This window comes from Lonchura striata, chromosome Z (genome assembly GCF_046129695.1).
Source record: "Lonchura striata isolate bLonStr1 chromosome Z, bLonStr1.mat, whole genome shotgun sequence".
NCBI classification, from domain to species: domain Eukaryota; kingdom Metazoa; phylum Chordata; class Aves; order Passeriformes; family Estrildidae; genus Lonchura; species Lonchura striata.
Window position 1 is genome coordinate 39,003,253 of NC_134642.1, and position 25,602 is coordinate 39,028,854.

General features: G+C 39.9%; 1 protein-coding gene across 1 annotated transcript in view; it reads left to right on the top strand.

Annotated features, from left to right (window-relative positions):
- Positions 1 to 16,502, top strand: part of MTMR12 (myotubularin related protein 12) — a 33,669-nt gene extending 17,167 nt beyond the window's left edge. Inside the window, exons 8-16 of the mRNA XM_021554569.3 lie at positions 144 to 219; positions 3,215 to 3,321; positions 5,466 to 5,590; positions 8,115 to 8,193; positions 9,759 to 9,829; positions 10,797 to 10,969; positions 11,663 to 11,830; positions 12,630 to 12,791; positions 13,777 to 16,502. Coding sequence (XP_021410244.3) covers positions 144 to 219; positions 3,215 to 3,321; positions 5,466 to 5,590; positions 8,115 to 8,193; positions 9,759 to 9,829; positions 10,797 to 10,969; positions 11,663 to 11,830; positions 12,630 to 12,791; positions 13,777 to 14,352 — 1,537 coding nt within the window. The 3' untranslated portion in view covers positions 14,353 to 16,502. The remainder of the gene's footprint in view (positions 1 to 143; positions 220 to 3,214; positions 3,322 to 5,465; positions 5,591 to 8,114; positions 8,194 to 9,758; positions 9,830 to 10,796; positions 10,970 to 11,662; positions 11,831 to 12,629; positions 12,792 to 13,776) is intronic.
- Positions 16,503 to 25,602: the final 9,100 nt, after the last annotated feature.

A 25,602-nucleotide genomic window follows, 5' to 3' on the forward strand; every position in this document is an offset into this window, starting at 1 on the left:
AATTATCTAGTAGGAAAGATTATTCTAGCAAGATGAATACATAATTAGAATTTGAGCTAGAACACTCACCATCATTAAAAGGAACTAGGAGATTTTTCTTTGTTCAGTTTTTGAGATCAAGAAACTCTTCTTTGTTGTCTTAGGCTGCCTTTGTATTTTGTTGTTCCCATCTGCATTTCTGAAGAGAGTATCTTGAAATATGAAGGCAGAGGCATTCCTGTAAGTATATGTGCATGGCTGAGGGTAAGACTCTTAACTGAGATGGCAGAATTTCAACTAACTTTGCAGATGTTACTGCATGTTGTTTTCAGAACTTAAGTTTTTTTAACAGTTTACATGTATACCTCGTCATCTCCAGAAGGGAAACTGATGTTGAAAGGAGAAGATACATTATGTACTTCACTGACTAGTGTAATACATAGCAAAAATATGCATATATATAACATATGCATAACATAACAGCAAAATATTTATTTACTGTTCACAGTACCCATTTACTAATGTCTTACAACCTACTTACATTACTAGCTTGTCTGTCCATCAGCCTGTTTTTCATGAGAATGTGCTGAGTGGCATCTGGCTGGGGCAATAGATAGGCCTTGAAATACTGTTTGATATTGAGGTGAAGATGGTACATGTAAGGCATAGCTGAACACCTTCAGTTAGCTGGCTTTGGTTCTGGTAAGTGCTGTGGCTGTGATGATGCAGTGTTTTTACAAAGTCAGGTAGCCCAACTGAAAAACTAGTTCTGCAAGTCCAACAGAAGATGAAATTAAATATACTGGTTTGCAGCGTGTAGCAAGCTGAGTTTGGCTTCCTGCCTTGTAGTTCAAGGACCAGTAAGACAGAGAAATTGAAACAAGGAGCAAAGTAATCTCACTTGTGAGGTCTTACATTAGTTGCTATGTGTCCATTAAATTTGCTGAGGAAAACCATGTTCATTTTGTGCTTTTAAATTAATTGGTCTGTGGAGGAGATAGTACTGTACTGTCCTGCCTAAAAGTCAAAGTAGTGTGGTTGATTTTTTCTCAGAGGGTCAGAGACCTTTTACACTGGCTCTTATATAGAAACAGAAGCATTTGGGATTTTTCATTCCATCCTGCGTTCACAGAACTGTAGAATAGTTTGGACATTTAAACAGCATCTAGTCTAATTCCCCTCTGGAATGACCCAAAGCATCTTCTCCTAGATCAGGTTGTGCAGAACCTTGTCCAACCTGGCCTCAAATGTTTCTGCGGCATCTACCACCTTCGTGGGCATCCTGTTGCATCCAGTGGTCCAGCACCTTCCTTGCATCCAGTGGTCCAGCACCTTCCTTGTAAAAACTTTCTTCCCTATATGTTGTTCTAAATCTACCTTCTTTTAGTTTCAAACCATTAGCCTTTGTCCTATCACAGCAAGATCTTTTAAAAAGTTTTTCCTCATCTTTCTTATAAGCCCCTTTTAAGTAATGAAATGCTGCAAAAAATCTCCCCAAAGCTTTTTCTAGCTTGAGAAACCCCAAGTGAGCAACCCTAATTCTTCAGTGTATCCTCATAGGAGAGGTTCTCTGGCCTTGTGACTATTTTTGTGTTTCTGCTCTGGACTCACTCCAGCAGGTCCCTGTCCCTCCCGTGCTGGGAGCCCAGGGCTGGATGCAGGGCTCCAGGTGGGTCTCAGCAGAGCAGAGCAGAGGGGCAGAATCCCCTCCCTCCCCTGCTGCCCACGGGGCTCTGGATGCAGCCCAGGACACGTTTGGCTCTCTGGGCTGTGAGTGCCATGGCCGGGCCATGTGCAGCCTCTCACCCACAGCACCCCCAAGTCCTCCTGGGCAGGGCTGCTCTGGGTCTGCTCATGCCCAGCCTGGGCTGGTACTGGGGGCTGCCCTGACCCTGGTGCAGCACCAGCACTTGGCCTTGTTAAACCTCATGATGTTCCCATGGACCTCTCCTTGAGCTTGTCTGGATCCTTCTGGAAGGACCTTCAGATGTGTCCAACCACCTCAGCTTGGTGTTGTCTGGAAATGCTGAGAGTGCACTTGAATCTCACTGGCTGTGTCATTGGTGAAGGTATTAAATAGTCCTGCCCCTAGTAGAGACCCCTAAGGGACACCACTCATCACTGATCTCCATCTGGACATTGGGAAATTGACCACTACTCTCTGGATGGGACCATTCAACCAATTCCTCATCCCTGAACAGTCCATGCATCATATTTCTATCTCCCCAATTTTGAGAGAAGGATGATGTGTGTAACCATGTTAAAGGCCCTGCAGAAGTCCAGATAGATGACAACATCTCTAGCTGCCCACTGTTCCAAGGCCTTGTAGAACTCTTCTAATTATTTCCAAACTGTTTCTGTGAAGCTAGTGTCAAGATAGCTGGACCATGTTGAATTTGTTTTAGCAGGCAATGGAAGGACAGATAGTAATTTTTTCCGCTCTTGATGATTGTGAGGTTTCTGTATCCTTCTGAGGTGCATCTCTTGCTTACTGTCAATTGGTAGCAGAACTTCTACTTCCTGATTTAATTTATGTAATATTCCTGATGAAAGTGATTCTTACTCCCTGGTTAAATGCAAGTTTGCAGATCATCTTGAGCTTCAAGGAATAAAAAGTATGAATTAGGAAACTATGTGTAAAGGGAAGTAAGAAGCTTTCAGGACTGAATTTGCCACTAGAAATACCTGTGACCATGCAATCTGATTTAGCTGTGGAGTGTTTAATACTTTATTTCATATGCCTAGATTACTCTTTATGCATAGTTCACATGGAGAAATACCAGTGTATCCATTGTGAGTTATCTCAAGTCTGAACTATTAGAAAAATCTAGTAGTGGAGAAACTGATGGATGATATATATGTAAGTTACTTACAAGTTTTATCTTGCTGTGGCATATATTCTGACATAATTTGTCCGTAGACTTTTTGATATTTTTTTTTTATCTGTGAGGGGAGTTAGAAAGTAATGTTTTGGCATAATCTGTTATTCTGTATTTCCTGGTGCCTGTGTAAAGTCTAACTTAAAACTTGCAAGTGGTAACATAGTGTACTCAGGCATGTATTTTTGGTGCAGGTATAGGAGTTTGCTTCTGTTGATGTTTGCTTCTATTAAATACACTAAAAGTTCAATGGAGCAAAAGCACTGAGAAATTTTGAAATCATGCCATCATTTGAGCAAATACCTTGTATAGGACAATTTACTTACTTTTCTCATCTGATTAATGTCTTTCTGCAGATTTGGTGTTGGTCTTGCCATAACGGTGCTGCTCTTCTCAAAATGTCTGCATTTCCCAAAGAACAGGATGACAGCACTTCACAAATGCAAAAAGCCTTCTTGGATGGGTCAGTAATAGCTATTCTGTCCACAACACTTTGCTTGGTATGGACCTTGCTTCTCTTTTTCCATATATGCTATGTCTTTTAAGCTTTCATACATCAGGAGACAAGTTCTGTATCTGAAAGTAGTTTGCTGTGGTGGAATGTTTTAAGCCCTTGACCCAATGGCATTGGTCACTTGACCCAATGGCAGGGTTGGAACTTCACCAAAGGGTTTTTCTGTGGATATGCATACACATATATTTCTGAGGAATCTGTATTAACTGTGGTGTGTTTTAGGTGAAGCAGCAGCAAAGCCTGTAGGGTTTAATGACTTAATTGTTTTGCAAGTAAGAGAAATGTAGACTCCATCACTAAACATGCATTTGCAAACTGAGTTTTTTAAGACTCTGCCACCTTCTGAGAGGAGCTAGGTTCATGTTCTTAAATAACTTGAGATAAGGTGTCCTAAAATATCTGAGGCAGCCTAAGCAATTCACTACTGCAGCTTTCAGATATGAAGGCAGACAACACTTTTTCAGAGGGGGTAGTAAACAGAATTAGTTCAGCAGTTTGAAAAATGACAAGTTTAACTTAAGGGAAGAAGCACAGCTGTCTGACTGTAATGGCAATGACTTTTGGCCCTTTAATTTTGGCTTTTTTTTTTTTAACTGTTTTTTGTCCTAGACAGAACTTCTCTCTCAACAGTCTGTTAGATCAGATTCATATGTACAATCTGTACATTAAACATTGGCTCCTTGTTCCTCATAGATGGAGACCTGTTAATCACACAGAAAAAACAGAAAACAGCTTGATTGGGCTCTTAAAACTGCTTTTGTTTGTAAAATTAATTATACTTGCATAGGAAAGAGTTGTGGCCCTTCCTGCAGGTTCTCTAATATTTCTACCCTGAAATGGGAAAGATTATATGACTTAGAACTGTCTTTAATGCTATTTCGTGAAGTAAGTAAAATTAACTGTAATCTGTAACAAGGTATCCTCTGATATCTTGATCCCTTCTCTGTGGCCATTTGAACTTGGGGCAGTATTGCTGGTTTTCTTTGCTGTGCAGTACTGGTGTTTAATCACTGGAGTCTGAAATATATCTACAAATTGGCCATCAGGGTGTGTTCAAGTGCCATTATAGCAATAGTCTGAACTCAGGCACAGAGCAGATCTTTACAATTAACAGTTTATCCTTTTAAAAAAGCTGTTCAGAGCCTCATCTCGCAGCATAAGTTATTTGCTGTGTCATTTGGAAGAAGTATTGTATTTGGCCAGCAATTGCTTTTCCTCACTTTTCTGATCTGATACATCTTCCAGTAGGTCTGGTAACGTGTTTCTGATGTGGATTCCTGTAGTTCTCACCTAAAGCAGGTTTCTGTGCTACAGCCTGCAGGAAGCAAAGCACTCTGTCCTGCCTGGAAAACTGCTCACAAGACTTCACTTCTGGAGTATGAGCTAGAGCAACTTTTCCCAGGTCTTGATAATAAAGAGGCCAGTGTGACAGCAGATGTAGTTGCTACATTGATATTCGTCTGAGCTCTGGAACCTGAATGAGAGGGAATGCTCTGGGTCCAAGCTAAAGCATCATCTGGCCTGGTATTTTTTCCTCTCCTTCAAGGGAAAAAAAATCTGTATATATGTAGGGAAGTGCAAGATACATTTTCTTGTTTGAATCCAAATAATTTCCTTTATTTGTGTGTTTCATTAGAAGACCTAGCAGCTAGGTATCAGAATCTGCTTGGCAAAAGTCAAGAGAATTTGTAAACTTCTGCTGGGAGTTTTGGGTGTTTTCTATCCATCTCTTCTTTCAGGATATAGCTCTAGCAGCCTCCTAGTAAAGTGATTTTGGTGTGTCTAGTGAAGAAAATACTAAAGAAACAGTAGTAAAAATCAAGTAGTGTTTGTAATATTCATAGCTGCACAAATAGGCATCGTATAATTTTATTGGTGTCATGGTTAAAAGCATCAAAGCTTGTTATAAGCCTGTAGGCAAGCTTCCAGACATTACTTAGAAATGCATGGAGGTTGCTAGATTTCCAGAGTGTCTGTCTTCTGGTATTACAGCTCTTTGACAAATCATGCCTATTAACTTTGTCTTCAGTGATAATAGTTGATTTTTTGACTTGTGAAGCAGAAGGTTTTAATCTCTTGATGGTTTGATTTAGAATCTATAAAACAATTAGCAAACCTCCCTATGAGCTCCTGAAGATGGATGACTTGTCAAGCAGCCTTCCATCTCTGCAAGATATCCAGACTGCATACACAAGGTTTAAACAGCTGTTTTTGATAGGTAAGTCAGACTTTAAAGCAAAGCATAACAATAATGTGCTGTGACTCCTGAGTGCAGTAATTTTCTTGATTGCTGTCTTGATTTTGAGGGTGGCTAAAAGCAGGTTTTAAAATATGTAACTGAAGACTGTGTTTATATCTGGGATGTGAATGGAGGTTTGTAGTTCTTTGTTTTAACTACTTCTTGCTAAGCTGTCACAGTATCTGAAAACTGCTTTTGAAGGAGTGGAGTCTTAAGTGTTAGTTGGGTAACACTTAACTGGAATGAAGTTTGTGGGGAAGATTTTTAGTCTTTTGTGGCCAAACTTTTAGCCTTTGGGCTCTGTCAAGAGTAGAGACTGCTAATTAACTTTTGCCCTAGGTTTTGTTACATACTAGTCACATCTCAAAACATATGAAGCTGCTTAAATTCTATCCTTTAGAAAGCAATCAAATGGGATCCATGTGAAAGTATGATATTGGCTTTCAGACTTCTTTTTTCTAAGACTTTGCAATGAAACACTTCAACCTCACCTCTTGAGATGAAAAAAGCTCCACTCCACTTCTAATATGAAGTATTTGAGTTTCACTGTGAGAATTTTGTCTAGAATACACTGTCAAATCCACAGTGAATCTTAAGATCTAAAAATAATTACCTTTTTATGTGATTTCTAGTAACTCACCTTTGTAGGGAAAAAAGCCTAAGCTTGAATTTAAGTCGTTAAATGAGTGATGTGAAATACTGTGTATTTCAATGATGTAATTGTATCATTGTCTTATATTAATGCAAAAGGGAGTGAGTTGAAACTGCCATCTAGTAAGTGTTTGTTCTTGCTGTTTTTAAAATAAGGTTTATTAGTAGACTGTACATCACTGAGTACAGCACTATGCACTTTCAGTCTGAGAAAAACATTCACATAACCTTTTGCAGAAATACTAAGATCTTACAGAAATTTATGACTTTATTACCATGTTTTAAAGTCTGAACACATTAACCATTACTTTTGTTCTGAATGTGCCTAGTTAATAAGGTACAGGCAACTTGTCCTGGCCATGGCATTCACAGCCCAGGGAGCCAAACGTGTCCTGGGCTGCATCCAGAGCCCCGTGGGCAGCAGGGGAGGGAGGGGATTCTGCCCCTCTGCTCTGCTCTGCTGAGACCCACCTGGAGCACTGCATCCAGCCCTGGGCTCCCAGCACGGGAGGGACAGGGACCCAATGGAGTCAGCCCAGAGGAGGCCACCAAGATGAGCAGAGTGATGGAGGATCTCTCCTATGAGGAAAGGTTGACAGAATTAGGACTGTTCAGCCTGGAGAAGGCTCCAGGGAGACCTTATGGAACCTTCCAGTTCCTATAGGTGCTACAGGAGAACTAGAGAGGAACTTTAGAGAGTGAAATGACAGGACAAAGGAAAATGGACAGCTTTAGATCAGGTATTAGGAAAAAATTCTTTACTGTGAGGGTGGTGGGATTTGGTGAAAACTTTCTAATGGAACAGAACTTTGAAGATGCATTCCAGTACTTCCGTGGAGAACTAGTTTCTATGACCAGGATGAAAGAAACTGGGAGAGGAGTTTAAACTGTGTAATGAACAGGGTGAGGTGCAGAGGCATGGAGGCAGCACAGCTACAGGAATAAAACACATATATGCCTGTGCACTTGAGGCATAGGTGAAAGATGCAGCAGACACAGAAGTGTGTGAATGTGCTGAAATTGAACACTGGAAGTGCTTGGAGAGGCACTGGAAGGTGGGCAGTTACACAGAAACATGTGGAGCTGAAGCTGTCATGGAAAGGATGGGAGAGGAGGGAATTAAGTGTATCTGGTTTCTCACTAATGGAATCATTGTAGGCCTTGTGCTTCAAGGTTTGTCTCATGCAGGAAATGTAATCTATTCTTGTTTCAATTGACTGTATCAGCTTGTGAAAGCTTTCCAATATTTGTTGATTGGCTTTGATAGAAATAAAAGCAATGGACACTTAAGTGGCATTTGAAAAAACCTACAAAAGTACTAGTGAAATTCATAGGAGTTTAATGGCTTTGTGGTATGAACTTGGCCTCCCTGTTAATGTATTTTAATGCCATTTTTAGTTGCAGCAAAAACTGTTCAAAACATTTTTCAGGTAGTCTTACATTCCATAAGTTTTTATAACCTACTTCTAAAACCCATTGATGTCTCTGGCTCTGATGGTAATGATTTTCAAAATCCAGTGTCTTTAGATTAAGCTTTATGTAGATCATCATCTCCAAGTAAACTTTTTTATTCCTTTTCTATTTTGTCAACCGATATATTCACCTGGTTTGATTGCCATGAACCTTCAACTTACTTTTTCTAAAAGGCTATGGTGCTTGTTTTTGTAGGACTACTTCACTTCCTTATGTAGTTAGAAAGTATCAACTGTAATAGTGATTGAGATTTGCTGACTCTTTAGTATTGATTGCTTTGTAACTGTTAATAACTGAAGGGTAATTCAATGGATGACTGTTAATTATCACTGTGTATGTGTGCAGAAACCAATTTTTTGTTTTTCTCTTCTTTTTGCAGATAACAGTACAGACTTCTGGGCAACTGATGTGAAATGGTTTTCATTACTGGAGAGCACGAACTGGCTAGAAATAATCAGGTTTGCTGTATCTTCAACTTTCTGTGTTTCAAATTGTTGGTAACTGCTTTTGTAGTGGGTTTTCTGCCTAGTTTCTTGAAACTGAAGTCTTTACTGCCAAGAGGAAAAAAAATTAAGACAGGCTTATGGTCCCATTTATATATCTTATTTCTGCAACTTGAGACAGTGTTTTTAACAATGCAGACTTCTGTTAAGCCTTCCATTTTAAAGAATATGAGAAGTAGCAAATCATTCCAATTCCAATTCTTCCAGAGAATCAGTTAAAAATACAGATCCAGTATTTTCCATCCTGCACTGTCACCTTCTTTCCAAACTCAAGAATCCTGTTTATTTCTTGCATGAAACTATTTTGTGTCTCTGACTGGCCTTGCCATTTTCTCTGTACTCTCTACTTCTGTAATGTCCTTGAGGATGAGGTGAAGTGCAGTGTTAAAGATGTTAGTCCACTAAAGAGCTATAAAAGGACATTTCTTCTCTTTTGTCCCCCTGCTATGCTGATTGTTCCTTAAGTTCTCTTTTCTTCTTTCAGCAGTCCACAGTGAGTAACTGTTGGAATGGTGTTGGCTAACTTGAGGCTTGTTGTAGTGGAATGTTGAGGAGTTTTGTTTTCAGTGTTACTTTGTGCTAGCTCTTTTGTCTGTCAGTTTATTCTCTGATCAACTAATTACCATGTGGTGCTTCTGAAGTCAGCTCCAGTCCCTTCTGGTCTTAATAACATCAATAAATATTGATAGTTACCAATTAACTCATTAATCCAGAATTTAAATGTGTGTGTTTATTGAAGGTTCTCTGTTGAGAAATTCATTGACATAACCAAGATCACAGGTAGTTTAAAGTAAAAGCCAGGCTGGGTCCCTATCCTTAAGTTGTTTTGAGACTGGTCACTTCCATACTTGGGTCCAGTTGGTTCCTGGACCAGCCTGTTCTTGGCTCTCGTAGTTAGTAGGAACGCCTTGTCACATGTTCTAGATGATAGAACAAAGAAGAATCTGACAACTCCACACTTTTAAATTGTCAGCTTCTATTAGTGACCTAAGATAATGTAAGAATCCTAATTTGTGTGCAGGCTTTTGCTAAGAATAACTATCTTTATGAAAATTTAGTCTAGAAACCAACAGTGTTACATCTGGTTTTATGTGATCTGTAATTCCACTCAGTCATCCTCGTATAATAATGTTCTCTGCATTACTTTTGTCTGAGTTTTTATTCCCTTTCCCTCTTAAAAGCAGATTTTGGAAGAAATGCAGAATGTAAGATGTTAGAACATAAATGTGGTGATGTTGACTCTACAGGATAAAGATCTGGTTCTTTGCAATTGCAATACTTCAGTGTGTGATGGCAGCTGTTGATCCGGAATAAAGTACTGTATCATAGCAACTGAAAATGCATGGTTAATGGCCAAATAAAATGTAGCCATTGAAGCTAAGCAGTTCTTCATTTACACAAACTGAGCATGGGTTTTGTGTGTTTTAAAGAACTAGTGACATTTCCAGTATGGCATTCTAACCCTGTCTAGGGGAAACTAATATAAGAAACTTCACTCAACTTTTCCTGTACCAAAACAGGAGAGTCTTGAAGAAAGCCATAGAAGTTGCTGAGTGTCTGGAAATACAGCATACAAATGTTCTCCTGATAGGTAAGAATTTAATGACATAGTCCTATATATTAATTTGTTAAATTCATTTTGAAGTAGCTTAAGCTGTAAATTTATAATTATGGTAGAGACTTGCTAAAATTCTTACAGCATTCAAGTAAGACACCTAAATCTCCCACACTTCTGGAAATGCTTCCTGTAGTTAAAGAAAATATGGTAAGCACAGTTCCACAATATGAATGAATAAGCAGCTGATAAATTGGCAGGAGAGTCTTGCATAAAGAAGAGGTAACATTCCTGTTTTCCAGTTTATTTTATCTAAGGTCTCCTAGGCCCTGTGCTGTACTTTAAGCAGCAGGGGAACCATATCTACACCAGTTATATGAAAACTTTGAAAAATAACCTTTATATTTTTTAGGTACATGTTGGATATTCTGCAGACTCTATTAAAAACACATGGAATAATATGCTTACTGTAAACGTGTTGAACAGTTTATTTTTGTGGACCGAGTAATCACATGTAAAACCAAGCCTAAAGTTAACCATTAAGTGACTACTGGGTTGGTAATTTAGTTGAGTTTTTCACACATATTGCCATTTGAGAAACCTAGCACAGGCAAGAGGTTTTTTTCTGTAGGCACCTTTTGGTATGTTGCATGAGGAGGCAATTACACACCTTGTGAAAAGAGGTGTGGAGGATAGGAAGAGTAAGGACAAATGGCTATGTGGGGCAGTGTGTGCTTGTGGGAGACAGAAGGGCACAGGCAAGTTACAAGTAATAAGGGTTGGGGCTTGCAGGTTTTCTTGTCAAAGTGCTTTCCTACGATAAATGTATAAGTGACCTTAAATTTGGAATCGTGGATTAATTTCTCTCTGACTTGCAAAAATCTGTGCTGCTCTGATCCTCAAATACGATTTTGTGTGTGTGAACATGACAATGCTTTGCTTTCTTACATAATGTTTGAGGAAATGGCTCAGTGTAGAATGTGGTTTCTGTTCTCCGTTGTAGAAGAGAGTGCTACTGATCTGTGCTGTGTAATCTCCAGTCTGGTGCAAGTGATGATGGATTCATACAGCAGAACAAAGTCAGGGTTTCAGAGCCTTATTCAGAAGGAGTGGGTGATTGGGGGACATGGCTTTTTGGATCGCTGTAACCACTTACACAAAAGTGAGAAAGAGGAGGTATGATTTTTAAAATTTCTTTCCTTACTATTTATAAGCTTACTCAGCATGAGGAGGGATTTACCTGTTAGTCCAGAAGTTCCAGTTACTCTGAGGATCTTTTGTGTTTTGCTTTATGGGTTGATGTTTGTACAGTATCACTGTTTTGCTGCTTAGAAGTCAGCAATGGCTTTATTATTAAAGAGAACAGATGTAGAATTTCCCAGTCTTGGAGTCTTTTGAAAGTCATGTATCCTGTGTCCTTGAAAACTGTGATAATGGTAGTAGCATCCAAAGAAATAACTCAAGTTAGTTGCCTGTTCCTGTCACAGCTGGAGATTAATGTTTTACTGTCTTGCTTTGGGACTAGATCAGATTGCTATTTGAATGGAAGTAATAGGCGTAAACTGACTAATTCTGATCGAGAATTGCTATAAACTAGATTTGCTTTGCCAACTTTGAAAGGCTTCATAGTGGCAACTTTCAAATGCATAGTAGAAAGTGCTCATCTCTTCTGTCAATAGTTGGCCATGGATAGCTCAGATAATACTACTTCAACTTTCAGCCAAATGTACATGCAGCAGTTCTGTAGTTCATCAGGATTGTTGCCTTAAGATTTGTATTTGGAGACACTAAATACTATAAAATAAATAGTTTGCATGGTGGAACAATTTTAACTTTTTTTTTAACTTATGAAATATTTTGTGTACTTAGGCTCCTGTTTTTCTGCTCCTGCTAAATTGTGTTTGGCAGCTGGTACAACAGTATCCTCCAGCATTTGAGTTCACAGAGACTTACTTAACTGTCTTGTCAGACAGCCTCTACGTGCCTATTTTTAGCACTTTCTTCTTCAACTCTCAACATCAAAGAGACACTAATAAGGTAAGGGTTTGGTATTTTGTGGATGCAGTGTGTTGGAGAATTGAGTTTGACCAATAAACAAGGAACACTCAAAAACATCTAATTCCCAACAGCACCTTTTTCCTTACTCATTGAACTGCCTTGAAGGGTGAACAAGTGTAATTTTGCCTATATGGAAGCAAGTTCAGGACTTAGAAGTTTATGATGACAGAAGGAATACATTACCTGTAATATGTAGCTGCAGTTTCATGTTTAATGCCCTTCAGTGAAATTGGAATTCCTTAACCTACAAGGAATATTCGGCTGTCTAGCAGAATAAGTTATCTGTGAAATTCTTGTATAGAATATTCTGTTGTATACCAAAATTAACATCTCCTGAATGTTGATTTATGTTTGGTTCATGCTTTTCTCTAGCCTAAGAAGCTGGGAGCAATGTGAGTATCCTCTGCAAGGCTGAGACCAAAGGAAAAAGTGAAGATTACTGTCTTTCATACAAATGGTTGATCATAAAATCTAGACCAGTAGTACTGCATGACTGCAGTTACAACTTCTGGTGTTTGGAATCCTAACATGCCCCCTGTGTTTGAAGAATCCAAGTGTCTGTCTCTTGTCCAAGTTTCAAAATGTTTTTTTTTCTGAGCCTATTTAACTTTATTTTCATCTGTGAAGGTCTAATGCATTGTTGTTGAACACATAGAAAGCAAAGAGTGTTTTTGCAACTCTGTGGCCTTTTGTCTGAAAAGCCAGTTTCTTTATTTCACCTTGACTTGGTCAGAATTCTCTTCTAGCAGTATTAAATGTGACCTGTTTGTTTTGGCAGAGTGGGGAAAGCCTCAAGACACAAAGTGGTCCTTTCAGATTCCTTACTGTGTGGGACTGGTCTGTGCAGTTTGACCCCAAGGCCCTGGCTTTTCTGAACAACCCTCTTTATGCAGAGAAACCAAAACCAGATAGAAGTCAACGGAAGACTGCACGGTTCAAAGTAAAATATGTGCTGCTAAACTGTTTTTTAAATTCCAGAAATATTTTGCACATCTCTTATTTCAAATGTACTCACAGTGAAAGTATTTGATTCAGACTTTTTTTAATTTACAAAATACATGTATACCTCAGACCCACCTGGATCTTATGAACCCAGTTTCCATGCACCTCAATTGTAAATAACTCTTTTATAGTTCATAGCAATGAATTTAGGGATTCTTTTTCTTCATATTTCTATGCAAGTGTGTTGGTAGCTCATGAGATTTAATATTCAGGTGAGTTGCAATGATGTGTTTGAAGGGAGTTCATTTAGTTGTTCCATATAGTACCTGTCTGAAATACATAGGTTTGTAATTGCCTCCCTGATTTTGTCTAACTGGAGTGTATGTGTGTGCACGTAGAGTGGGAGGGGGACCAACAACAGCAAAAAAATTGTCAGGAGTATGGAGGATTATGGATGGAACACCCCATATCTAGTGCATAGCACAAACTCAGGGAAAACTTTTTTGAGTAGCCTCTTTCAATTGCAGTACATTAGTTAAATTGTGTCCTGAATAAAGCTTTCTCATGTGAGACCACTGCCAGTATGATCTACAGCATTTATGCGAGATGCAGTGAGGGCCCACTGGATGAAAACCTATAAATAAACTGCTCTCTGATTTCTAACTAGCTTAAACTAAACATGGACACTGGCAATACTTAAATGTAAGCAAAGGGTTTGGCTTTTTCAAATAAAATTGCTTTATCAGTGTTACTTTTAGTTAGCAGGGAAGGAAACTGGCAACACTCAGTATGCTCTGTAAAGTACTTGATGTATTGAAAAATAATTTAAACACAGTCACTGCTTTTCTGTATAGGTCAAGTGACTATTGCTTTCAAGAGGTTTCTGAATACAACTTTGTTTTTTTTTCTTCTTAAAACTGCTATCTGAAGTTCCATTCTATTAATATTTATCTGCTTGTTTTCCCTTTTTTTTCCTCTTAAAGCATCAACGGCAACTTTCTTTGCCACTGACACCAGCAAAGCCTTCCACGAAGAGAGGATTTTTCAGGGAGGAAACAGATCATTTAATTAAAAACATTCTGGGTAAGAGAATTGGCAAGTTCATAAATTCTTCAGACGAGCCCCCAAATAGCTTAAGGGAGTTTTATGATAGCTGGCATAGCAAACCTGTCGACTACCACGGTCTTCTGTTGCCACGCATCGATGGCCCTGAAATCAAAGTTTGGGCACAGCGTTACCTGCGATGGATTCCTGAGGCCCAGCTTCATGGTGGTGGAACAATAGCTACAGCTGCCAAGATTTTGGATTTGATGGAGGAAGTGCAAAGCCTGCAGGTGAAAATGGATGAAGAGCACAGTCAGGCTGTTTCTGGAGACGTACATTCTGCTCCTATGCTAAGAAATTCTGCTCGTTTGTCATCCTTGTTTCCATTTGCCTTACTGCAGAGACAGTCGGTCAAACCAGCTTTACCCACTAGCACCTGGAAAGACTTGGAAGATGAAGATGACTTGGTCAAGAGGGATGATGAATTTGTTGATCTAAGTGGGGATATGTTATAATGTACGTATAGATTACAGTTTGAATTGTATGTGGCTAAGCACTGAGTTTTAAATGTTGTGCTGTATCTTCATATAAGGAACTTGAGCATCCGCAAACTGTTTAATGGATTTGTGGGGTTAAAAATCCTTGATTGGAAAGAGCTATTTGCTGTAATGAACTGAGCATGTTTTGAACTTCCATTTCACTCTAGCAATATTTATTGCGGAACCATATTTTTAGCATAAGTGTAATAAAAATGGGAATCTTGGCTGTAGTAACAATATGGCCACTCTTTTTAAAAAAAAGAAAAACAGCAAAAGAATACTTTCTGCTGTGAAGGTGGAATGATAAATGCATATGGCAACAATATGCAGTTATGCTTAACAGAACATCTTTCCCCTTACACTAAGAGTATTGGGACTGGAGTACTGTGATTTGCAAATTCCCCCCACATGTAAACAGTGAAAGATGCAACTAACTGTGCACTCACAAATCAGCTTTTGACAGCTGAGGAACACTCTCATGGTCACCAGGGGTTTTCTGTCTGCTGTTGGATCAACAGAAGTCATGTGCTTGCCCCTTCCCCTTTGTCAGTGTTGGTCTGTGTGGTGTCATGGTCACAGGCTCGCTGCTCTGAGCCTGTGCACGCACTTAGCTCAAGGGTCAAATGCAAGAGCTTAATGACACATTTCAAGTCTTAATGTATGGCTGCTGTGCTACATGCCCTTGCTGCCTTGGATTTTATGTTTGCTCTTAATTTTAATGAATGAGATTTCAATTTGCCATGAGTATTTTTTCTCATTTTAAGTAGAGGGAGAATTCCATCGGAACTTTCCCCCATTGATGCCAGTTGCCTTTAAGGCTTTCTGTAGCTTGCACTGAGACTCTCCACATAGCAGGGAAGACTCTTTTCCTGTAGTCCTGCAGCAAAGCAGGATTTTCAGTCTGTTACCACGTTTCATGAGTTGGTAGTACAGCTTATGAATGTGGCGTTTATAGAACACTCATGTCCTGTTGCTGGATGTTACAACAGTACCTCAGTGAAAGAAGCCATAAAGAAATGCCTGTTGACTTGGATCTACTGTGTGTATGTTTATATAAATTTTTACTGCAAATAATTATCCTTTGTAAAGCAGAATATTATTTGGTGGTCAGATCTGTTTTTAACCCTTAAATTCTGTAATACCCCAAGAATGGATTCAAGTCATAAAATGAGTTACACTGAGAGGTTACGCATTGAATATTTTCTCTGTTCTCATAACAATTTAGAAGTCCATGCTGGAAAACTTAGCTGGTGGATAAACTGTTGCTTAAATTTGATCAGCTCGGTGAAACTGGGGATATTAAACTTTTGTTACTGACTTATCAATTCATACTGAGTTGTATTAATATAGAGCAACAATTCATCAGCAGCCCTCTAAAAATAAATTCTCATTACTGGGAAAGGGGAGAGCTTGATGCAGCTATGCCAAACTGAAGCTTACCAGCTCTTAATTGCCTTACAGTCTTAGTGCAAAGACAATACTTGAGTTTGTTTTATTTAAAAATACAGTAGTACTTATGCTTTTTTCTGTGATATTTACAGCTAGCACTTGCTAAAATGGGCTGTACAGCACATTTCCTTCAGACTTAGTTGTAATTCATGTGACTCATGTATGCAATAATACTTTGCATGTTCAATGAGCAGTGTATTATTACAGTGAAGAAATACTTGTCCTTCTAAGGTCATTTGGGTTCAAGGGTGGAGTTTTTTAAATGCTGCCATAAAAAAAAATTAAAATGATTTTTCTATACTTTTGATCAAACTGTTGTAATGTTTCAGTCATGAAGATTACATATTTGTATTAAAGAACAGATGTTGTACATCTTATTTGTACATAAGTTATCAGAAATATATATAGAAGAGAAGTATATATCTGGAATTGAACATGGGAACACTTCTAATGTAGAGTAAATACCATTGTTGCTGGTTTTCTGCACTGAAAGATTGGAAATATACTTCATATTTTTACTCCAGGCTTTTGTTTATACCTCCAAGTTTTAACACTGAATGCAAGCTAGCAGTTTTACAGGTTTCTATCTTCTTTTTTCCTTCTTTTTGTTAAATACTGTTACTACTCTCCAACAGGCTGTTTGAAGATTGTCAATAAAATACACTTTGAACTATTAATCCTGAAATAAGAATGTATATTTAAGGTCCACTTTGCAAGTGATACACTAAATCACAGCAGACTTGACAATCTGCAGTGTCAAGGCTTTTCAGGTTACATCCTGAATTTACAGACTGTTATTGTCCTGTTTTGATCTGGCTGCACTTCTGATGCCACCAATGCATGAGGGAGGGACAGGTCAGTGCAGCGAAGTAGGATGCTGTGGGAAGTTAAAGGTGATCGAGAAATTGCTGAGTGTCTGTATTGGAGGGGTATTAAAGAGTGTTTGTTCCTGTCTTAGTAATATACTTCCCCCCATGTCCAGAATGAAATTTGTTCTTGCATTGTTACACTAAGCAACTTCTTGAAATTGCCACAGGGGTGTGTCTCTTAAACCAGATGAGTGTTGGAGATGGACTGAGGTGGTCACAATAAGCTGTGGAGTACCAATATTAAAATTTCACTTTTTTCAAGACACTACAAATTGCTAGTCCCTGGTCAAAGGCCTCATTAGTACTAATCACACATTAAAAACCCATGAACATTAGAGGGCCTTGCCGGCTTTGTTCTTTAAGCCCCACACAGCAATAGCTGTGGGTCATGTACCACAAGGTGTGCCCCTGCCTCACCCACACCTGCTAAAGACCAGCAATTGTACTTTGACCACTTGGCTTTGATTTAAGACTGTATTCGTTATTGAAAAGGTTCAGCTATTGATGTGCAGCATAAAGGAATGCAAACATTTACTTCATTAAGGTGTTTACAGCCAGCTTGCCCTCCTGATCTTTTGCTCCATCTGAAGCTTTTTCCATCTGTGCTTGAAACACAGAAACATAACTTCTTCCAGAGGCAGGTGAATACTTTCTGCTGATGATTTCTTACAGTGGATTAGTTTTGTCACAGCAGAGGTGACCTTCATTCTAAACTACCTGGAGACCTCATGCAGTATTTATGGCTGGGTGCTCATTCACAAAGAGCTAGATTTTGCATAAATCTTTAAAAATTGTGTGAAGGACTTCAGTTTCTGGGACAGGAAGAAGATACGAGTAGTAAACTTAGCTGAGTCTGAAAAAAGCATTCTGTACAAAACTATACATACTCTTCCAAGGTGAATTAGGGAGGTGCAAGGAGTGGAAGGGGCAAAACCCTTCTTAGGGTCTTGCTTCCTTTTTCTTGGTTTGTAATAAAGTCAATGTGACAAATGCTTTTTGCCAGCATTTGCAGGATGGCAGAACTTGGTGGGATAACAGAGTTAACTTGGAGAGGAGTGAACACAGAAAATAAGGAAAGCTGATACTTGAGCTGGAAAGACAGTTATTGGGGAGGGCACCACCATGTTGGGTACCAAGGCAGCAGCAATGGGGTTCTTCAGCCTGTGTTAGAAGAACATGCGTGGACATCTACACACATTTCTGAGCCCCAGAGGACTCCCTGTGCTTGGGTGGCAAGTTTGACTTGGGTCACAGCTTTAAAAGTGCTGTGGAGGCTAAGCAGATGTAATAGAGGACTGCTATTGTCTTGACAAGTGTTTGGATGGGCAGTGGATGCTCAGTGCTGCTGTGGTTTGGCTGCTGTGGAGCCCTGTAGAACAGTAAATGCTGGCGTCCAATGGCAGCATGTTATTCTGCTTTCAGCAAGCATTTGTTTTCCCTCTTTTTCATGTAGCAACTCCATAAAATGAAATAGGCACTTACCTTAATGTTATGCCTCGATGTTTAAAGCAGGTAAATAAGACATGCCTAGGAAATGCATTTGTAAATTTACTTTGTGAACAGCAGATCTAGGAAGACTAATTTCCTGTGACCTTGGCTTGTCTGGCCAGACCACTCAATTTTGTCCTTTCTTCTGACATTTCCTGCCCTTGCAAAACATCTTTGGTCTCCATCCATCTCCTCCCTGTTCCTAAGTCATGTGCTGTTCCAGCAGATTATAGGTTTGTCACTGCTGCTGACTTGCTGGACAACTCAAACGCTGTGACTCTTCCTGGGGAGCCAAGTAATGCTCATGGCTTGACACGGCCTGGCCACATAGCCTCCAGATTGCCTGTTGGAATCTAGCAACTTCTGAAATAATTTTTTTGTGAAATACCATCAAAATTATTTACTGGTTTTCAAAGCAGGTGGATGGACAGAATATTGATTAGATGCCTGGTGTCATTAGTAAGGAAATCAGGATAGGAGAATGCAACAGATAACTGTACCTGCAGCTCAGGCTGATCCAAATCTGAAGTTAGGTTAAAAGCAATGCTTCTCTCAAATTGGAAAATCTGCTCATTTACAGTCAACTATCCCAGTTTTCTTCTAAAGCAACTTTTTTTAAAATCTTGCATTTTGTCTGCTTCTGGGTCCTGAAATAAAATTTTTGTTATACTGTAGAAGCCAATATTCAGCCTATGGAACCATTGAACTTCCTGGAAACCAATTGATACTTCTGTAAGTTCTGAAACTTACAAATGTTATTGTTACTGCTATCTGAAGAAAATTTCCACTTAAGAACACCTAACACTACTATAAATAATGTATGGTTTTGCTAATAGAGTGTAAACCTTCAAGTCTTCTTAAGACATTTAAAAGTCAGGACTCTGTGGGCTCACTTTGCAATCAGCGGGACTAATTTCCTTTTGTTTTAGAGACATTAATTGGAAGTATGTTTATGCATGAATGTGATGACAGACATGCTATACTAATTTTATGTAGAGGGTGTAAGTGCTCATTGCTTTATGTTTTGGTGATGCAAGAATATATTTCCACTCTCACTCTGATCCCAGTTCATAAATCAAAACAGAATGTTCCTCACCACCCTTCTTGAGTTCACTATACACATGAACCCAGTTAGTTTCCTACAAGCCACTTCCTGTATTTTCCAGTTTACCATCCCAGACTTTCCACTGTGGATTCACCATTAGAAAATATTTCTTCCTTTTCTGAGGGTTATTCATTTAACGTTGGGAAATACTAGTTTTATACCTGCCAGCTGCACTTAGTTTTTCCTTTTGCAAGAGGTGGTGGGAATATTTGAAAGCCAGAGGAAAGGAACTATAGATGACTTAAGCACAAGGTCTCAAAGTACAAGGTCTCTTACTTCCCTGAAAATACAGAGCATGGTTATTCAGGAAGTTATGGTGGTGGTGTTGTTATATCTCTTTATTTAGAGTGAGTAAAGTCCTCCTGCACAGCACTTTTTAACAAACAAAAATTGAATCAAAGAAAAAGCAGGGTGATAATCCCAAAATTTGTTTTCTAGTGCAGCACATCTGTACATTCAGCACTTTGTTGAGATGGTGCCAGTACAAGTGTCAACACAATGATGGTCTGTTCTCCCAGCAGGTTTGGGATTGGGTTACACCCAATCTGCAGCAAATGCAGGGAGCTGCCAGAGGGAGTCCTGCTAATCACTGCCCAGCAGTGCCCTCACACCACTGCTGCTTGCCAGCTGATTTTATGGAAATCAGTATTTTCCTTTTGTGGATTGGCTTTCCATCAGATCAGCTCGTTGATCCAAATCACCCCGTGGGGATGCAGGGGGAAACAAGAGGAGCAGATTGTTTGAGGATGCCCCTCTCGCTTGGCAGCCCCCAGTTGGAGCAGAGGTGAAAGGTGGAACCATACATGCAGGAAAAGTCACTCTCCAGCTGCTGGGCTGCTGAAGCAGAGAAAAATCCCGGGAACCACCTCTCATGTGCAGCGAGCTGAAATGCTGTAAATAGTACACATGGCCAACTCCAACTATTTAAAACGTCTGGGAGAAAACAAAAAGACAGGGAAGAAAGAAACACAATCCAAAACAGCTGTGTTTTGAGGTTGCCTGTAGAAGATTTACAGGATGATTTAAAGTACAGCTGCATTAGATTGGACCTGGATTTACCACAGCAGGAAGGTAAGTAAGGTGAGCAAACCAGTGAACTCCGTTTATGGCCATCAAACATGTTCTAATGCTCTTCAGGCCTGTAATTCCTTAGGTTGTGCTTTGGCTGGGCTGGCAGAGTCTTAAATACCATTTTGCTGCCTGGGTTGTGAGCAAGCAGTGATTGAGGGCAGCTGCTGAAAAGCATGTGTCATGTTCTGACTTGTGATCTAAAACTAGCCATTGCTTGAAAAGCAGTTTTGGATTCCTGGTGCGTTCCTGCTGTTTTCTTCAAAGCTTCAGCCACACATAGGTGAGCTGATTGGTTACTCCCCCTTGCACCTTCAGCATAATTTACTTACTTACTTCTCATTTGCATTTAGTTTTAATGCAGGTGATCTGTCTATAATCTGCCCATTATCTCTCTCAGGTGTAGAACCTTGTACTTTCTCTAATTTTCCATGAAAATTTATCTGCCTAATGTTGTTCTGAAAGCAATGGTCCTTTTTATGATTCAGATTTCAGCTGAATAATTATCTGGCAGAAATTATGATAAAAAGGGCAAGTTAGTGAAAAGAAATACAGTAATAGGAAAACCTTTACTCAATGGCTTGGAATTAAGTAGAGGCTGCATGAATATGGCAAACGTCCGAATTTCTGCAGGCAATAACGAATGCTAGAAACAGCTGAAATACCATTACCTAGAATTATTTAGGCAGCAGGAAATGACTGAACATAAACTTTTTTTATAATCTTTGAGTCTTATTAAAGTAGTAATAGCTCTCCTTGTGCTGGTTGCTGACATTAATATTCCATCCAGGCTGATGGACATCCTTCTCCTCCTTGAATGTTTTCCCTCTCAGTTATTAATATACAGCTTGCTGCCTTCCAGCTCCAGCCTCAGAAGGCAAATGTCTCACCAGCTGAAATACATGGAGGGAAAAGTTGATTGACATTTTTGCATTGTTAGGGGGGCATTGTAAATGGCTGTTCCCTGCCAAGAAATTTCTTTTGAAAAGTTACATTTAGTCAGTAAAATAACACATGTGTCTGCCAAACTAGAGTTGAAAAAAGGCAAATTTAATCACAGGACTGAAAAGAAATTCTTTAATACACCTGATCTGAAGAAAGTAAAGAAGAAATAACTCTTCCTATGGACAGGTGAAGGAAAAGACACGCTGGCTGGCTGTGCTCCTGGAGCACAGAGGGGAGCAGAGATCCACCTGCAGCCCCTGGAGGAGCCCACACCAGAGCAGGTGGATGTGCCTTAGAGGGCTGTGACCCCATGGGAAGCCCGTGCTGGAGCAGGTTCTTTGGCAGGACCTGTGACCCCACAAGCAGTCCACAGTGGAGCAGCCTGTGCCTGAGGGACTGCACCCTGTGGAGGGGACCCATGCTGGAACATTCCATGAAGAACTGCAGCCTCTGGGAAGGACTCACCTTGGAGAAGTCCATGGAGGACTGTCTCACTGGAAGGAACCTCACACTGGAGCAGTGCAAGAGTGAGAGGAGTTCTCCCCATGATGAAGGAGCAGCAGGGACAGTATGTGATGAACTCATTTCATCCTCAATTCCCTGTCCCCTTGTGTCATTGGGGGAGTGGAGGTAGAGAAAACATGAATGAAGCTGAGCCTGGTCTTTTCCCAGAGGGGGGCATGCCCTGCCACAGGTGAAGCCTTTTAAAGATTCATTCTTACTTGTCATTAATCAACTGTGATTTAATTGTCAGTAAGTTAAATTAACATCTGTGAGTCAAGTCTGTGGTGGTAACTGGTGAGTGACCTCTCCCTGTCCTTATCCCAACCCATGAGTCTTTCATTTCATGTTCTGCCCATGCCCTGTGGAGGAGGGCAGTGACAGAGTGGCCTTGGCAGGCACCTGCTGTCCAGCCAAGGCCAACCCACCACAAACCCTTAACTCAAGTGCACACTTTAACAGCATCTCTTTGACTGTGTGAGCTTTTTGAAAACCTTTATAGCAGGATTTTTAGTCCCTTTAGGTATGGCTGAGTATGGAGATTTTTGAAGGAATTTTGAATGAGTTAGAGATTTCTGAGTTTTTAGATTATGTGATTTTTTTTTTTTTTTTTAAATCTTCTACATAGACAGGAAGGGTGAGCTTAGCTCACATTCTTACTGCATGGTTCAGAAGGTCACAAGACCCTTAGCTGTAAAACCTTTTAAGGATTTATTGACCAACAAAACACTGTTAATAAGGATATTTATGTTTTTAACCCAATATTTAAATATTTCATCTTATGGACTCATGTTACAATGTAAGCTTTCTTAGTCAATCATGCTATGATACACAAACCTACAGTACTCATTCTAAACTTCTTGCTTACCTTTGTAACTGCTTTTAACTTTTCTATATCCAAAACTCTAAACCTTCCTCTTCTTAATTCAACATGTCTCTGTTTCAAACTATAAATCCACATTCTTGCTTCTAGTATCTAAGCTTGGAAGTATTTTCCAAGGTCTCAGACCAAGCCCTGTGTTTAATTCTAAGCCTTAGCTTACAGGCCTAAAGTTCTGAGAATTCCCTGCATTTCGGATTCCAACAGCTGAGTTTAAATGGTGTTGACAATGTATTTCATGTGTCTCAATTAGCCTTTGTTCAATTAATTTAGCTGTTGGTCTGCCAGTAGGGGCCACCCAGGCGGCCACACTTGCAGGATGATCCTGTTTAGTGAGACCCACCCACTGACTCAGATCTCCCAAGCCTCCTCAATGTCCCCCTGGGCCTGCTAGGAGAAAGTACATGTTGCATTAATAACTGAGTTACCTCAGTGTGGCCACCACCAAATCCTCACTGATGAGCTATGGCAGTCTAAGCAGCCTGTCTCACATGGGGCAGGGAGGAGCTGTGCCACTACTCGGTGGCCACTTTGTGGGCCAATTCCATCAGAGTTTTGAGAAGTATTTGATGGGAGTGAGGAGTATGAAGTGAAGGACTGCTCTGTGGCAAACTGGCAGAGGAGAAGCCATGCAAAATTTTGCTTGGGTCAGGTCCTGGCTCAAACAGCTGCGTTAAAGAAGCTGTTTGATTTATCCTGTGCTCAAAGCAGCAAGGCTTCTTACTTTTTTTTTTTTTAATAAATCAAACTGCATCAAAGAAGCTTTTATTCCTAACTGGAGTAACCTATTGGACGCTGAGCTGGCCAACTGCCCAGTCTTCCCACAGAAGGGAAATTGGCAGATGAAGAAGAATTAGGAATTTTGATTTTTAAAAATTTTGTCAGCTGTGCTAAAAAGCCATAGTAAAAAGTCTACTTTGAAATAGTTTTATCTATGTATTTTCAAGTTTCTGTGCAACATCATCTTTCCAAAACAAACATGCCAAAGGAAAGTGGTAAAAATGTCATCTTCTTTAAACAGTCTTGGTCCTTCATATTCTATACTATATTTCCTCTTGTTAATAGCAAAATGAAGTCCCTGCTACAGACATCTTCATAAAAATTATTTACTTACATTTTACTTACAATGCAGTAGTATAGCTAAGAGCAACATGGCCTTGCAAAGCATCAGAAATAGCTCCTGTCATAAAACAGGATGTCAGAAACACTTAACACTTTGTATTAGTCTTGTGTTAATAATGATGAACAAAAACATATCCAAACATGACATTCATATTGGAGGCCAACTTATAACCTTGGGGTCATGCAGATGTAAATAATGCTTTGGTTATGGCTGCAGGATGTTTATGACTGATGGTGACGGGCCAAGTTGGTTCTCCAGTTCCAGGCTGAGTTTGCACAGCGGGAAACAGAACACATTTGATTTGAAGAAGAGGGAAAGTCCTAATTTTGGGTTTGGGATTGTTTGGTTTTGGGTTTTTTTTGCAGAGCTGTGTTTCAGAGTGGGACCATGCTTCCAGGATAGGGAGTGCTTTCTTTGCTTTGGTGCAAAGCAAAGTGTCTGGTCCTGCTCTCCTGCTCTGAGCCGTGGGAGATCACCTTGCTGAGTTTCAGGTGTGTTTTGACCATTAAGGCCAGTAAAAGCTTGTGTCTTCTGCTCATACATTTGTTCTGTTTTTGCATTTGTTACTTAGGTTGTGGTTTTCTAAAATTTTCTTTCTGAAGGGCTTAACTGTGTAGTAAGTAGGTGTTGATTAAAACCACTTTTTTATTCCTTAGCAAAGAGAATTAAGCTGGTACCTAAGCAAATACTACAGAAAATATTTAGTGAGAAAAGGCCATACATACCAAAGTAGGACACCTTGATGCAGATGGCTGACTCATCAGTGTGACATATTCTGTGCTAAATATGGAAAGCTCAGACATCATTTGTTGTACCTCAGCAAGAGCAGAAAGATATATATATATATATATATATATATATATATATATATATATACACATTTTTTTCTTCCAAAGATGCCTTGTAAACCAGGCAGAGATCTTGATTTACTGTCTTTGCAGGTGAAAACACTTAAACACCGTACAGCTCCTCTCATTCTTCTGCTGCAGCCACGGGCCTCCCTCACAGATGCATTCCTGTTGTTTGGAGGTTCCTGCACCACACCAAGGCCACCTTTTTAGGCAGCTGGATGTATTTTTATTGCCAGTTATTGGCTGAGTTTCTCCATTAAGATTTTGTTTCCAACTTCCATCTTAATTTGCAACCAGCAATAATTTAGCTGCAATCCTTTTCCATCTCTCCTCCCTGGGGAAATCATTTGAGCCCTGAAGGTCTAATCCTGGCTTCACCGATATAGCTTATTGCTGTGAGCATCCCACTGCCCCCAGGAGCTGTGAGAGGCGGATTTCTGGGAGGCTGTGTTGTGTAGCCAGCTCTGAAACTGCACAGGAAAGTGATCTGAGAGTCACCTGCCACACGCTGCTGCTGCTCTGAGCCTGAGGCTCTGAGGCAGACAGATACCATTGCTCTGGCTTGGAGTTTTTAATGTGTGTGGGTTCAACAGGAAAGGAAATCTTCTCCTGGACAGATCAATGTAACATCTGTAAGAACTTAGTACCTTTACGAAAAAATAAATACAATCCAGAAGTAAGTGGCCCTCAGCGAGACACCAGTGCACCATACTGAACAAGGGATGCAAGCACTTTTTCACACTTCCTTTCCTTTTCCTCCCAGATACAGAAAAGAGTTTTGGGGAACCATTCTCTTGCCAAGTTTTTCAACACTGTTTTGGTCAGGCTCACTGCTGCTGCATGTTTGGGCATGCAGGGAAAAGCACTAAGCTGCCAGTTCACTGCAGCCAGAGAGGCTTCTGGACAGGGAGTCCTCCTTCCCCATACCACCATCTCTAGAAAAAGGG